This window comes from Rutilus rutilus, assembly GCF_951802725.1.
Source record: "Rutilus rutilus genome assembly, chromosome: 25".
Lineage (NCBI taxonomy): Eukaryota > Metazoa > Chordata > Actinopteri > Cypriniformes > Leuciscidae > Rutilus > Rutilus rutilus.
Window position 1 is genome coordinate 26,158,093 of NC_140229.1, and position 16,921 is coordinate 26,175,013.

The 16,921-nt window shown below is 38.9% G+C and overlaps 1 protein-coding gene across 1 annotated transcript in view; it reads left to right on the plus strand.

The window, feature by feature from the left end:
* The window catches only part of auh (AU RNA binding protein/enoyl-CoA hydratase), a 33,949-nt gene extending 19,977 nt beyond the window's left edge, over window positions 1-13,972 (plus strand). The window contains exons 7-10 of the mRNA XM_084400306.1: window positions 6,136-6,323; window positions 6,410-6,460; window positions 11,632-11,679; window positions 13,472-13,972. Coding sequence (XP_084256432.1) covers window positions 6,136-6,323; window positions 6,410-6,460; window positions 11,632-11,679; window positions 13,472-13,549 — 365 coding nt within the window. The 3' untranslated portion in view covers window positions 13,550-13,972. The remainder of the gene's footprint in view (window positions 1-6,135; window positions 6,324-6,409; window positions 6,461-11,631; window positions 11,680-13,471) is intronic.
* Window positions 13,973-16,921: the final 2,949 nt, after the last annotated feature.

Consider the following 16,921-nt stretch of genomic DNA (forward strand, 5'->3'; position numbering starts at 1 on the left):
TTTAAAATACTGTAGCACATGTACCGTCTTTCTCATTTGTTTACATTCACTTAAGATATGACTGACTGTGTTTACGTGAATACTCGCCAAGATGGGCATTTTGACAATTTTGGGTGTATTTGTCTAAGCGTAATAAGTCACGAAAAAACCCTCAAATTGACACTCGCGATCTGTTTGAGAGGCGGCGTTACATGCGCGCGCTTTGGCTGAGAGCGCACAAGTTTAAAATTGCGTAAATGTTTAAATGGGTAAGACTTAAAATGACGTGCAAATGATAAACTTTAGTGATGATGCAACACTGTCCTGAATTGGCAAGTGACAATTCCCTCAACTGTCCTGAAACGTGAGCTAATGCCTTGTAACGCAGCTTGCAGAGCGGATGTGATGTGGTGATGTGAAGCAGGGTTGGGGATCGTTTGAATTTTAGCAATTTCGATTCCAATATTCCGATTCTGCTTATCGATTCCCAGTTTCGATTCCAATATGGCAACAAAAAAAAAGTCAAACATGTTGTAGATATGAAACATCTTTATTCTTGTCTGTTGCATCTGAGTGAACAAAATCAGCAGCCTAAAGAACAACTAACTAATAAACTAGACTAATATACATGTTAAAACATTATTCAGTCAGTAATACAATAAGAACAAATTTACAAAGTAAGAGCAAAATTAGCAATAGTACAAAATTAAAATAATACTGCATAGTTTTCTTTTTATAAATAAAATATAGATTGATCCTTATTAAAGGTACCAAAGTTTTTTAGTCAAGATCAATGAGTGATTTTCTTTGTCTTTTGTTGTTTGATTAACGTTGATGACACAGACGGCAGCAGGTGTATTAGGCTGCTGTCACTTTAAGACCTCATGCACGCATCCGTTCCCTTCTCAACTGTTTATATTCACTCATGTCATACCCCACTGTGTTTACAGGAATGTTTTGACATCATTTTTGTGTGTATTTGTCCGTTCAAGCGCAAGAAGAAACAAAAGAAAAATCAATTCAGTATTCATGCACAGTAGGAAATTGTAATTTTATAACAAGTATCCGAATCCTGAATTGGAATCGATTTTCGATTCCCAACCCTAATGTGAAGCAATATGCGCATTTTAAGAAAAAGAGCGAGAGAGAGAGAGAGAGAGAGAGAGAGAAGATGAGGCACAGCTGAATCACTCGCACTTTTTGTGAAATAACGTCTCACAGAAAGTTTTCAAATTGCTGATTTGCTCTGATAATCTGGATTCATTCAATCATTTAACCAACATGCTACTGCATAAATGTTTGCGGGAATATCCCGCTTTATAATCACGAAACCCGCAGGAATGTGTCAAATTATGCACAATTGCGTGCCGAAATTCAGGCCCTGTTAACAAATGGTTTTGATGACAATTTTGATTTTCAGATGAACTTTCTCTCTAAGTCATGATATTGTAGGCGGGCAGATCGCTTCACTTGCTTATTTTCATAGTTTTTCATACTTCCTGTCCTGTGCTGGGAATGGGGGAGGAACAGAAGGTCAGCCCAGGCCAGTGGAATAGGCCTGGATAAATGTGCAGACATATGACATAAATGACTCACCTTTTAATAGTGCGAAAAGCAGTGATACCAGTTAAATGGGTTGGAGTGTTACAGTAGATGATTTGTGTGTGCTTGACTTTTTATTTTCTCATGGTGTGAAAGACAAACTTGTATCTTATCTTAATTATCTTTAAAAGAGTGTTTGTGTGGCATTACTCAGTAGTTAAATAAAAGTGTGTGCACATATATCAATAAAAAAACACATTTTTGAATATCGGTATTTACAGGTTTACTTGCAAACATTGGGCTTCATTCCTTAATCCCAAGCCTTATATAAGAATAATTTGCACAGTTGCATGTGCTTTATGAATGAGACCCATAATTTGTCCAAAGAAATAAGTTTCTTTCCAGGAATTAGGCCCTTATTATGGGCTGTTACTCAAGACCCCAAAGCAAAACCAAAACATTGTACGTAAAATGTACATGTTATTTGAAAGTAGAAGTGCGATCACTTCACTGGTTATGCCTAGTCCATGCATCTGCGGTCTCTCGCCCTTGTCAAATTTGACCAGATTAGATTAAAGGTTGCAGGGATTGTGTAGCCCTTCCAGGAACTCGAGCACATGTTTGACTGTGACGCTCTTTCTTGACGGCCTCTCCGGTTTCTTGGAATGAAATGTGTAACACTTACCAGCCTCTGCTTGATTTCAAAACAACCCTGCGCTGACCTCCGTCACACTCTTTGCCCTTAGTCTTTCTTCTGCATGTTGACACCGTTTATGGTAATCTTCTTCTTTCTTTTTTTTTCTTTTTCTTTTTCTGGTTGGTGTTGTAAATGCATCGTATAAAGGCAAAGGCCACTTTCTCACAAGCCAGGACTGATGTGATGCAATAATTTCCCTGAATTTCTTGCTAAATCTCTGCCGCGTAACGAAATGTTGTTTGGAGTTTAGTCTAAAAGAATTCACTAATACATGAAACGCATTTGATCGACTGTTCTTCATCTATGACTGTAGTTCTCTAACATCAACAATTATGATGAGAACTATTTAGTAGGAAGCCAAAGAAATAGTTTTGTCTGTGAAACAGAAGGATGACTAATGAAATGAGAGGATTGCAGTATAACTAGATCTCGTCATTGCTCATGGTTGTGTTTGTATGTCTGTAACGATCGGCCTTATTGGAAGATGTTACTTGAATTAAAATGGGTCGGATCAAACTGTGTGAGTTTGAGAGCGTTTGAGAAAGATGAGACCGACGACAGAAACGAGATGAATAAAGTGGTGGCAGTCGCCCGTGGAGGGTTGTGAACTGCTTTATTAGTGAGCACTTATGCAACACGTCTCTGCGCTTTCATGTGTAAACATCTTTCTCACACAAGATCTTGAGTTGTGCAAGAGTTGTGCAACGGAGTCAAGAGATGGCCTGATTACAATTGTGAAAGGAACCTGTCCTTGTAAGTTGCGGTTACATGCCATAACTGCAAATTTCTCAAGAAAAGATTCATGATTCAAAGATTATGAATGCAAGTTGTCTTAGAAAAGATAAATATTGATTTGAATAATATGAAAACAGCTTTTCAAAGCCCTACAGTGTTCAGGGTTGTCAATCCCATTTTAGGATGAGGGCCAGATGCGGAAAAAAGATAACCATCCAACATGTTTAAACCGCTGACAATTGGCCTACATTAATATTAACCTTACAAACTACAAATCAATAAAACACACTGCTCTGTGAAAACTGCCTTTTTACCGTGAAAAGATTTTATAAAAAATTTTTTAATGTTTTATTGAATATTTTTTATTAGATTTTGATTTAGATTTTTTCTTTAAGGAATTAATTTTTTCTTTAAGGAAATTTGTTTGTTGTTTATTTGCTCTGCAACAGGTACAGAAACAGAAATCTGTAGACATTTGAAATTAGAGGCAACCACATTTGCATCATGGTGCAAACAAAGATGCTGCACAGATGCAGCACGAACAGTTGTTTAAATTAGATTGTATAACTTCAAGATTTTACGCAAAAACAGAATGGTCTGACTTTTGTTTTAATGAAATGATGCTATAATTACTCTAGAAGACGCCTGCACGAACCAAAAACAGCAGACGGACTGAATGAAAATGCAAATTCACCCTTTTGCCAGTAGGTGGCGCTTATGAAACAGCAGCAATATAGCGTTTCCTTGTTTAGCGCTGTACACAAATCAGCGCTGCATGTGTAAACGCTACTTTATACGGACGTAAGAGGACAAGGAAATGCTATCGAAACTATTCTGAAGACAGTTCCCTTCATAGATATTCATATAAACCCCTACCACCATCTTTTCTTCCTATACGTCCTGTGTTCCTACAGAAACGGTGAGCTTTCTGTGTCTGGGACAGTTTTTGCTCTGCTTGAGCGTCTGTGTTGTCTTTGCCACCGTCTTCAGCGTGTCACGTCTCTGGCCTGTGTCAACGTCCTGTTTACAGACTCTGTAATATTTCCCACACAAATGACATTTTGGGAAATAATTGCAAAACAGTTTTTGTGCAAGTCCAGAATAGAGATCGGCCAAAATAAAACTTAAAACCGCTCCGACTTGTGCCCCGGTTGATCGGTGCATCTCTACTTTCTATTATTTGTTCACATCATCCCCCAGGCCGGGCCGTATGTTTGAAACCCCTGGTTTACAGTCTTCAGGAAATCAACATGTAAATGGCTGAGTTATAACTGACAACGCATTAAAAGATTTATTCATTGTCATGTTTTTCCAAAACTGTCTGTTGTTCAAAAATTTAGGGTTTCCATACAACAATAGGTCAAGTATAAGTCTCTCAACTCCAAAAAAAAACACCACAGAAAGAACCATAAATTAGTCCATTTGATTACTACTCCAACTATATACTGTAATAGTATATTCCAAGTCTCCTGAAGCCAGTAGCCAGATTGGAATTCCCATCCAGCAAAACTTTCTCCATTTTAGGCAACATACTGAATCACAAACTTCAGTTATGCCACACATACAAACTATTGGCGTTGTGAACCAGTGGCATTTTGCAGTCTGAATGCAGAAGAAAATATCATTGTTTGTGAAGAACTAACTGAAATTTATCCCAAGACTTTAAATGTAGCGCTCATAAAGTGTCCTTATTTTCTGACAGACGTCACTTGATCTACTTTTAATATGATTTTAGTCTGCTATTTATTTGTTTTGTTTCCTTGAATTTGATAACTCTGGTCATTTTGAGCTCTAATGTAGTTATTGTTTAATTTCTACCGGTTTAGAAGTTTGGAATGGAATTGAAAAATACCCAGTTTTCCCTTAACTATAACTTGATCTTATCACTTGCCACGTCTTTGGCCATTTAGCAAAACAACTAAAATGTTTTCAACATACGGGACCTAGATATCAATGAAATTCATTTCCTGCTGTTGAATAGATAAAATTCTTGCTATTGTTTAAAAACTGTAAAGTCATAAGCTGTCATAAGCACAGCTTCAGATTCTCAAGCAAGGGTGCGTGCACACACACACACACACGCACACTTGTTGTGCCTTCATTTGTCTGCTGGCAAATTCAGTTTATTTTGCTGTTCTGAATTGAATAAAAAATGGTTTGTACAATTTTCCTTGTCTCTGTTGATTTGCATTGAAGTGACCATAATTACCTCCATTTCTGTACGTGGATTGTGACTTTAACTGCCAGCTGAAATAGTGTAGTTTAGTTTAAGTAGTACAATTTTTTGTGAAAATTGAAATAAATGAAGGCTTGTAGGAGCATAGATGCAGCGAGTGGCCCAGTCATTTTCAAGACTCATTGTAAAGCAATTAGCTTCGTTTTGTACAATTTTGTACAAAAAAGCTCAGGCTGCACAGTTGATACCATGCTAAAACACAGGCCATGAGTGCTTGTCTTCAACCACAACACTTTCAATGAATGACCAGCACTTTTAAATATTTGTGTGCAACAAATGAGTTTCTGGAGTTGTGAATGGAGAGCTAAGATGCAGCCTTTTATTGCAGTTGTGAATTACAATGTGTATTTTTTTATAGTGTTTACACCAATGAAGCAACTAACTCCTCTTGTTCTCACTCCTCATCAGCTTCCCACACTCACCTTTTGCTTAATTTTCCAACTTCAACTGTGGCCAAATGGCGAGTTTTTCGAACACTTCAAAGATGTTGGTTTCCATTTTTCTGAAATCAGAGAATCAACAAAAGGCGTCCTGAGAAGTTGCATCTTTCTCTTTGACACTATAGTTTAGCCGATCAGAGAACTTGAGCATTGAGTTTTGCTGGCATGTCTTTGGAAGGAAGTGATTCGAAGAGATTATCATCGTCTGTTTTCACAAAAATATGACGTTTTCAACATTAATAATAATAATGTGACGCTGAAGACTGGAGTAATGATGCTGAAAATTCAGCTTTGCATCACCGGAAGAAGAAAAAATTCACATAGAACACAGTTATTATAAATGGTGGTAATATTTCACAGTATTACTGTTTAAGTAAATGCAGCCTTGGTGAACATAAGAGAGTTCTTTCATAAACATTCAAAAATCTTACTAACCCCATAATCAAACATGCTTTGAATGTGATTGAATGTCACAGATTAATATGAGATTATTGTTCTGGCTGTAGGGGGAACTCAGCGCCTGTCCCGAACTGTTGGAGTGTCCGTAGCTAAAGAGCTGATATTTGCGGCGCGGGTGTTGAGCGGCGAGGAGGCCAAGAGGCTCGGCCTAGTCAACCATGCGGTGGAGCAGAATCCCAGTGGAGATGCTGCGTATTTGCGAGCTCTGGATCTGGCCCGTGAATTCATCCCGCAGGTATGAGCTGCCATGCGCTAATTCAGCTTCAACAGTTTCTTACTGTACACTGTTCTAATGAAGGTTTGATGATTGTTCTCTTCAAGGGGCCAATTGCGATTAGAATGGCGAAGCTGGCAATCGACCAGGGAATAGAGGTAAGATTGCACATTGTACTGACTTATCTGGTCAAAAATAAAGAGCTGTTTTCTTCCTGGTTTGTGAGAGTGAGGCAATCTGTGTTGGCATCTTCTACCAAGTGACTTGAAGGTTTGCCAAAATACCGTTGAGTTTGGTTGAAGAAACTTCCTTTGATGTCAAGAAAAAAAAAGAAGACTGGAAGCAAGTTGATCATTATTTTGATATGTTACCATGACTATTAAAGGGGACCTATTATGCAAAATTCACTTTAATAAGGTGTTTGAACACGATGTGTGTCGACAGTGTGTGTAAACAAATCAGCCTATTATGGTAAATCCACCCACTCCTTTTTTTTAATAATCCCCATAAATCATAAACAGTGTCTCCAAATGAGTGGTTCCAGATTTCCCCGTCATCTTACTCTTAACGATCTGCCCTATTAGCATAGATCCCACCCCGAGTGAGCCGCGGCAGTCGCCACTTCTGTTTCCTCGCTGTAGCAGCCGGAGATACACAATGTCTACGCCAAAAAACATTACAAATGTAAAGAGCTCTTTCTTTGTAAAGACATCTTTCAATGTCTGAAAGATTTTTATATTAACATAACGGTACATGCTAGTCGATGAGTTGAATCAACTTAACTCCACTACAACTATGGTCATTCATCCACTTACTATTCAGTAACGTCCAGTTGCATTCTAAAAGTTGTAAAACATGTAAGGTTGAACACGCTATTGACCATTTCTGACATATTTGCTGCGTGAGATTCTCCAGTTTTGTTGTAGCCAGAGTATCCGAAGCACGAGCTGTAAAGGCAGCAGCAGCTCATTTGCATTTAAAGGGACACACACAAAAACGGCGTGTTTTTGCTCACACCCAAATAGGGGCAAATTGGACAAGCTATAATAAAGGATCTGTGGGGTATTTTGAGCTGAAACTTCAGACACATTCTGGGGACACCTGAGACTTATATTACATCTTGAGAAAAGAGGCATAATAGGTCCCCTTTAAATAATCTTGCTTTTCCCTGCTGTTCGTGAGCAAACGTATAAGAACAGACATACTATATGATGCAGCGGATATACATCTGTCATAATACCTTCGTTCGTCTCTCAGCATGAATATGCTTACCAGTAAAAGTGTTTGTACGTGAAGTCATGTGCAGATCCGAGTTACCAAAGAGAGCGTCTGCTTCATGACATTGCCTTGACCCCAGAGGCCAGCCTGTCAACACCGCACGTGCTTTAGGAAGTGACCTCCTCATCTTTTCTGTGGATGTCATTAAAAGAGGAAAAAAGCTAACACAGGCTCATTGGAAAGCGTGCCTCTATCTACATGTTAGCAAAACTCCTAAACCATACCTGTACTGAAAATTCACTGCAGTTTCCAGCTGAAATGAACACTAGAGGCAGTAAAACACCAACAAAGTTTATTACTTTTACACAAATTATGATTACAGGGGCAGATTATTAATTAATAAGGGCGTAGAGTGTTGTGCAAGGAATCGCATGGAAATATGTTATGACCTTTTGCACTTTTACCATAGCACATCCTTTTAGGGATGCACGATATATCGGCCACCATATCAGTATCGGCCGATATATGTTCATTTTTAACGAATTTGGCCGATAAATAATGTATTGTTTCCGTCAGCTGAGACACTTCAGATGTGCACTGTTCACCATGATGGGTTTCATTTGCTTGAAATATGATTAGAATCACTTCAAAAAGGGAAAATACAGTAAAGTGCATATAGACTACATCAAATTATAATGAGAACATTATAATTGTGTGCTTGGGACATGGCTTTTAATGGTGAGACTTTTGTTTTAGTAATCAGGCTCTCAAAAATTATATCAAAATTTGAATTTAGATTTATCGGCCAATATATCGGTTATCGGCTTTCAAATAGAAAGATTTATCGGTACCGGCCAAAATTTTCATATCAGTGCATCCCTACATCCTTTGTAAACCAATACATTTTGATGTTTGTATCACATGGCTAGCTCCATATGCGTGGCTTTTCTCACCTGGTACAGCATTGCACTTGTCGAGTCCCATGAAGCACTAGTCATGACAAAAGAGCTCAAAGACTTAAAGCAGCAAACTAAAGCGCCATTGTTGCTTCAGCAAATGTTTTTATCTCACGTTTGCTTTTGTTAACACTATCAGTCAGGTTTAGTGTAGGTGGTAGGGGTGGGCGGTATGACCAAAATTATATTTCGCGGTAACGATATACATCACGATATAGATATTTATTTGTCGTTTTTCTGGAAATTCGACAAATATGGCTTTATATATTAAGAAAACTTAAATACTTTACAAATGACAAGTACTTCACCTTGTTTGATTACTTTTTCTTTTATTTGGAACTTGATAAATATAGTAAATGAAAGAATCTCAACGTTTAGATGAACCATAATATAACAAATTTCACAGTATTCCACTATTATTATAACTCTCCTCAAGTAATCTTCTCAGAGCTATAAAATAAATAACACTTAAGTAACTGGGAAAAAAATACTGCAGTAAATATAAATATGTAAAGACTTGAAGAATACTATATTTTTTCCCCAAAAAAATACCAAACATAAACATGTTTTGTATAAAATATTAAAACAAAGTAATCACTTCTTGCTGAAAGTATAAAAATGTTAAATATTTTTGCAGCAAAAAATATAAAATAAATAAATATAATCATTTTTCCTTGCTCACAATTTGTAATTTGTAATAATATGTTTTGAGAATCTCAATCAAAACAATTACATGTTGCTTGTGAGCAAGGAATACAAGCTGGTCAGCTGTCTCAGGTTTCAGTGCTGATCTGCGGCATGTGCTGATATTCCCGCTCGGATGGGGCACTTGTGGCAGGGATGCAGAGAGATTTTTTTTCCAGGCTGGCCACTCGTGGAAAATTGGCCTTGTGCTGCCTCCACCATTCCAGGGGGTTTGTCTCACCATCAACTTCAACTGTCTGTAAATAGCTGTTAAGCTCCATTTCCATGGACTCTCTCTTTGACTGAGGAACAGCTTGGCATTTACGTGATTTTATTTGGAAGAAGCTGCCCAAACTCCTCTTCTTTTTCTTAGCAGGAATTTCTTCAGCAGCTTCGACTGGTGGCAATGACACTCCCTCTGCAGACTTTCTTTGTTCAGCTGCAAGACTCTCCATCTCTGCTGCAGCTTTGACCTTCACGTAGTCCACTCTCTCTGCTTCTATGTGGTTTTAAAGCGAGGGTCGAGAAGGGAAGCCATTGTCAAGCAGCTCCTGGGTGGATTGGTCTGCATATTTCTCATTCAAACAGTCCAGAATCCACACCTTGATGTCCTTGGTGAGCTGGGTATCATCATCCTGTGGCTTCAGAACCTGCTCATTGAAAAGATGAAGCACAGGTTTCAAGTATGAAACACTCACGTACTGTTCCCCTAGGCATCTGCGAACTCCACAAGAGGGCTTAATGCTTTAGTCACAGATTCAAGAACATCCATTATCCTGCCATGTCAGAGATAAATGTCTGGTCTTTTTGTCAGCTTGCAGCAGGACTTGTGTTAGAGCTTTCTCCTGCTCTATGACCCTTTCGATCATTTGTTGCCTGGAAGCCCATCTGGTTGGAGTCTCAGTGATGAGTTCATGAGCAGGCAAGCCCAGTTGTGCCTGAGCAATGGCCAGTTCACGCTGTCTTTTCCAAGTATTTGAGAAGGCACTCTTGCAGACCCCAACTGTACGATCAACCTGGGGCACCTTCACACCTCTCTCTATTAAGATAGATACATTGGAAAAGGTGTATGTATAAGCATGCTGTAGTATTATTACATACATTTAAACATCTTTCAAATATTTCTCTCTATAATTAAGATTAATTAACAAGATAAACAACATGAATATTACATATTTTCGGTATCACATAATCTCGGATCAAGGGTTTTGATCAAGTCTCGAAACCCCTTCTTTTCCACAGTGTAAACTGGTGCCGTGTCTTTACAGATATACATCGTAATGGCCTGTGTTTTTTCTTTCCATCTCTTTGAGCTTTTTTCATACACGATGCCTTTAGTAAAAGATTCGGCCAAGCTAGTTTGAATCTGAGGTGATTGCACTGTTTTGGTTTTAGCATCGGTGGTTGACGGTCCGCTTGATGTGTGGCGCATCTTTTGGCTTTCATGATATTCACGTGCGTGTTTCATTTTGAGGTGATGAAACAAATTACTGCTAGTGAGCACATTAGCTCTACATAGTTTGCAAATCACGTTTTCCTGGTCTTTGTCAGATTTTGCAAACCCAAACCATGTCCACACCACAGATGTCGCACCTTAATAACAAGTTCCTCCTGCTCGGGATTGCTTTGTGGGTCCTCCTCATGTGCTCGTTCATCTTTCTCCATGTTTCGATTGTCTCGCTCAGTCTCACGCACGCTGCACGTGAGGTAACCACGCCCACTTATTTGCATGTCGCGGTATACATGGAATAAAAAAATCTGTTACGGTTGACATTTTCTACCGCGGTAACGCTATATACTGTCAGCCCTAGTAGGTGGTACGTTATTTTCAAACGCGATAGAGCATTAACCTTTTAGCATCACTCTACATGCATTTAATTTCTGAACTGCCGCCATACGTACAATAAAATATTTTCAAATTCAAGTTAATCTGTTTCAGAGAAACCTGAACATGCTTTTAGTGTCACTCACTTTTTGGAAGTGTTGCAAACCATGAAAGCAGCAACGTAATATTACATTTTGCAGAAATGTTGCCACAGGCACGTTTTTCCCAATGAGCCTGGGTTGAAAAAAGCAATTCCTTAGATTTGAAGATGCTTCACTAGGAAGCAAAATAGCTTGTTTTCATCTGACCTGAAAGATCCTCGATTGAGCCTCTGATGCCAAAGGACATTTACTGAAAATTCAGTTGTTTTTCTAGTGAGGAGTTCAGATATTTCTGTGCTTGTGAAATGCCAAGGTCACCTACAAAAGTAGGTCTCTGTTCTTCAGTGTTGTCATGAGGAGCTCTTGCACGTTTATTGGATGGTTTGTTCCCACGGCTACGAGGAGAAAAGAAAGTGTGTTGTATGGGCACTCGACATCACATCAGACTTAAGTTCTCTCGTGACTTAAACAGTGGTTGTGGTTCTGCAAATGAAAACGGATGATGCAAAACTAGTGTCGGATGATGTTGTTGTTGTTTTTTCCAGGTGGATTTAAAGACAGGATTAGCTATTGAAGAGGCATGCTATTCTCAGGTATGTTTACACAATGAAAATTCCCATTAATCTGAGAATCAAAATAGTATTTTGTTGTATTAACTTGTTTTTTGAGCCAAAATACTGTTCTACAATAAAGCACAACAGTTGGGATCCTAAGTAAAAAACCCATTTGTTTTCAACATATATTTTACCAATGATTGATAAACCTTTCAAGAGCCATGTGCTGTCGCTCTGACATATTAAAGGAGTAGTTCACCTCAGAATTCAAATTTCCTGATAATTTACTCACCCCCACGTCATCCAAGATGTTCATGTCTTTCTCTCTTCAGTCGAAAAGAAATGAAGGTTTTTGAGGAAAACATTCCAGGATTTTTCTCCATATAGTGACTTCAACGGGTTGAAGGTCCAAATGTCAGTTTCAGTGCAGCTTCAAAGTCTCGACACGATCCCAGCCGAGGAATACAGGTCTGATCTAGAAAAACATCTGTCATTTTCTAAAACAAAATAAAACATTTATATACTTTTTAACCACAAATGCTCGTCTTGCACGTCCGTGACTTCACGCATTACATAATCATGTTGGAAAGGTCAGGCGGTAACCTGACGTATGTGGAAAATGTAGGGTAGGGCGAAAAACTCTCGAAATCATCCGACATCGTTGTTTTACCTTTTATTAAAGGTGCTCTGGTCGCGATGTCACACGTTTTTAGGCTGAATTTTGTTTTGTCACATCCATTAAACATCTCCTCACTATCCGCAAGCTGCCTGTCCCCTGAACACACTGTTACAAAGCGCGGTCTCTGTAGACAGCCCAGGCTCCACAAACGGCAACAAAAACAAACTGGCCCAGCCTGGACCACGAAACATAACAAACAGTGTTTCAGCCAATAATCGACAATAATGATTTGGGGGGGGGGGGGGGGGGGTTAGTGCGCGTGCACATGAAGGGGGGTGTGGGGGGTGGAGGAGAGAGAAGCATGAAGAGGGAAGTTAGCTAGAGGAGAGATGTCCTGACAACGACTAACGTTAGAATTATATTCTCTTGAATTTTGATATTGCCGACAAAGAGAGACGTTCCGATGAACAAATAGCAAAGAAGAGGGAAAAAGGAACGTGCAATGTCCCGAATTAACATCGGAAAAGCACGGAAGGGAGGGGGAGTGGACGGGATGAGGAGGAGGGAGGGTCGAGTAAACACTAGGTCTGTACTTTTACTACGTAATGCCTGGCGGATCGCAAAGCTAGTGCAAGACGAGCATTTGTTGTTAAAAAGTATATAAATGTTTTTTTGAATGGCCGCTGGTTTGTCTAGATAAGACTCTTATTCCTCGGCTTGATCGTGTTGAGACTTTGAAGCTGCACTGAAACTCACTTTTGGACCTTCAACCCGTTGGACCCCATTGAAGTCACTATACGGAGAAAAATTCTGGAATGTTTTCCTCAAAAACCTCAATTTCTTTTCGCCTGAAGAAAGAAAGACATGAATATCTTGAATGATGTGGGGGAGAGTAAATTATCAGGAAATTTTAATTCTGAAGTGAACTACTCCTTTAACTCAAGTCCCAGCTCGAGGTCCTTTCCCGATCCTGTTCCCCTCTCTCCTCTCCTGTCTCTTCCTGTCCGTCCTCATCGCCAATAAAGGCAAAAATAAATAGTCGCTATATAAAAAGAATTCCTTTAATTTCATATAATCAGCCGTTTCAAAGGTTAACATGATGCACTTCATGCAGAGAGTGAACGCTGGCCTAGATCACTCGGAAAGCCACTATATTTAGCCCAAGAGGCGGCACAGCTGTAGCGTTCCTCTGATACGACTGTTGTCTCCTAGGTGATCCCAACCAAAGACCGGCTGGAAGGTTTGCTGGCGTTCAGAGAAAAGCGTCCTCCTCGCTTTAAGGGCGAGTGACACCGGCCTAAACAACCCAGTTACAAGCAGCTGCCTTCCACATTGCCTTTCTGAGTCCCGTAAAGATTGATGCATACCTGAAATATTTGGAGCGCTGCCAGGATAGTCAGATCTGTAGGCATTTCAGCTGAAATGTGTGAAGAGCAAGCTTGAAAGATGAAAGCTATTCCTTCCTTTGTGATTATGAACTTCTTTTCTTTCTGTTGTATGTTTGTTACATAATGTAAAGAGACATTGTTCCTTCTCATCAGTTAATAAATAATACAGAATGCACTTCAAAATGGGAAATTAACTACTACAATTAATTCCATTACAAGACAGTTGAAGGAGCGTGCATGACACCTCAAACTGAATCCGGTTGTGTCGGTTGATTCCAGGAATCAGCGCTGATATATTAAGCATTAAAGCTGCTTTCACTTCAAACATGTGTCTGTAATGAGTCCACATCTACGCAGTTTATGCCCTGAGGATATTGACTCTCTCTCAGTCTCTGTTTCAAGGTGTGTGTTGTAATGAAATGGCTACTGTAAGCAAAGCTATTAGGAAAAAGTTCTGACATTTGTCATTTATGCATTAAAACTTATCCATACTCAGTGTAATTCAACAACACAACTGTTTAATAAGATTATCTTACTTCCTCCAGTGAGTTTTGCCCTAATGCCCTCAGTGTTTACTCATGTTATCTTACAGATATATCCTGCTCTTCTAGATATCTGGCAGTGAACATCACTGGATTAAAAACGGCTTTATTCATGCAAACTTTGCAAACAGGAAAATTATACACAGTATTTATGCACTACTGTTTAAAAGGGGTTAGAAAGATTTGTTTTTTTTAATAAATGAATGCAAAGATGCATTAAATTGATCAAAAGTGACAGTAAAGACATTTCTAATGTTACAAAAGATTTCTGTTTCAAATAAATGCTGTTCTTTTCAACTTTCAACAAGAATCCTGGACAAAATATATCAGTTTCCACAAAAATATGAATCAGCACAACTGTCAACATTGATGATAACCAGAAATGCTTCGTCATATTAGAAGGATCATGTGACACTGAAGACTGGAGGATCATATTCACATAGAAACAGCTATTTTAAATTGTAATCATATTTCACAATATTACTGTTTTTAATGTATTTTTCATCAAATGAAAGATGATGAAAGTGTGAAGTGAAGGTGAGCAGAAGAGAAAAAAAAAAAAAAGATGGACCCCCAAACTTTTGAACGGTAGTAACATCAAACGGGAAGAGAGGAAAAACGTGACCATTTTCTTCTTGAAATAAGATGTAATATATATCACTTTCGATAGACATAATTAAACAATATAAATATTATTTACAACTGAACATTCCCCAATTGTTCTGTGACATTGACACAATGAAAGTGAGTCACGCTTCCCAGCTTCTCCATTCCCAGGAACTCTGCAATCATTTCCCAGGAACTGATAAAGCTGATTAAACTCTTCAAAATGTATGTGTAACAGTTACAGTTGTGGCTGAATATTACAGTTGTGGTTTTACAGTCTTTGTTATTTGAGCTTCAGTGGCAAAAGAGGAAAAAACCTGACTGTTGCCAGATCTGCTGAGTCAGCCAGCAGGAGCGCCGCCCCAGGGGCTCATGGGGGATTGAGTTATTAACACACTGATGTAATGCTTATCTAATACACACACAGCAGGAAAGCACATGACTGCCCGAATACATATGAGCCTAGGATGTGTTCGCTCCTGTCAGCTTCATTCAAAGCTTCTGCAGGCTCAAATGTCAAAAGGGGCATTTATCTCTATAATAATACATGTTTATGTATATATACACTTCTGGTGCTGCATGGTTTTGCGGAGTGCTTTGTTGTCGATTCACATTTGATTTTTAAAATGAGACGAACCGCCAATTTTTCTTTTTCTTATAGCTATTTCACCTTTGTTAATAAACTTTAAACAGACAGTGTTTGTAGTTTTTAACCGATTAATGAATAAGATCAGGAATTTACCATTCCACTTCACATTGTCCAATTAAATTAGAGCTTGTTCTGCCACATTACGATTGGTTGGTGAATTATAAATGTCTGATGGCAAAGGTAAGTAAATATGAACAGAAATATTTCGACTTTTGAGCGATTCGTTACTGTTTTGGACCCGTTGTCATATTAAGTATAAAAAACAAATGCATTTTGTTCTGTTGAGCACATTGATTCATTTCTCATGTGCCTGAGCTGATGTTTATATTCTTCCACATCTGGGTAACACTTTATAATAACGTTCAGTTGTAAGTCATTTATAAGTGGTTAGGTAATGATGAACTAATCATTTACAAACATTCATAAATGATTAGCAAGTGATATGCTAACATTTTATGTATGTTTTGTAGATTCAGTTATAAGTCATTTACAATTGATTAGTTAATGATTAACTAATCATTTACAAAACATGACTATGCATTCATAAATGTTCAATAAATTGTTAAAAAAAAATTATATTTTGCTCACATCAGGTGCTAAAGACTCCATGTGTTTCAGAGAAGACAGCCGTCTATACCCTCACCAGTCAGCACTTACACTGCAGTACACACTACACTACACACTACACTCTACAGAAGACAGCTGTCTATACCCTCACCAGTCAGCACTTACACTGCAGTACACACTACACTACACACTACAGAAGACAGCTGTCTATACCCTCACCAGTCAGCACTTACACTGCAGTACACACTACACTACACACTACAGAAGACAGCTGTCTATACCCTCACCAGTCAGCACTTACACTGCAGTACACACTACACTACAGAAGACAGCTGTCTATACCCTCACCAGTCAGCACTTACACTACACTACACTACACACTACACTACAGAAGACAGCTGTCTATACTCTCACCAGTCAGCACTTACACTGCAGTGCACACTACACTACACTACACACTACACTCTACAGAAGACAGCTGTCTATACCCTCACCAGTCAGCACTTACACTGCAGTGCACACTACACTACACACTACACTACACACTACAGAAGACAGCTGTCTATACCCTCACCAGTCAGCACTTACACTGCAGTACACACTACACTACACACTACACTACACACTACACTACAGAAGACAGCTGTCTATACCCTCACCAGTCAGCACTTACACTGCAGTGCACACTACACTACACACTACACTACACACTACAGAAGACAGCTGTCTATACCCTCACCAGTCAGCACTTACACTGCAGTACACACTACACTACACACTACACTACACACTACACTACAGAAGACAGCTGTCTATACCCTCACCAGTCAGCACTTACACTGCAGTGCACACTACACTACACACTACACTCTACAGAAGACAGCTGTCTATACCCTCACCAGTCAGCTCT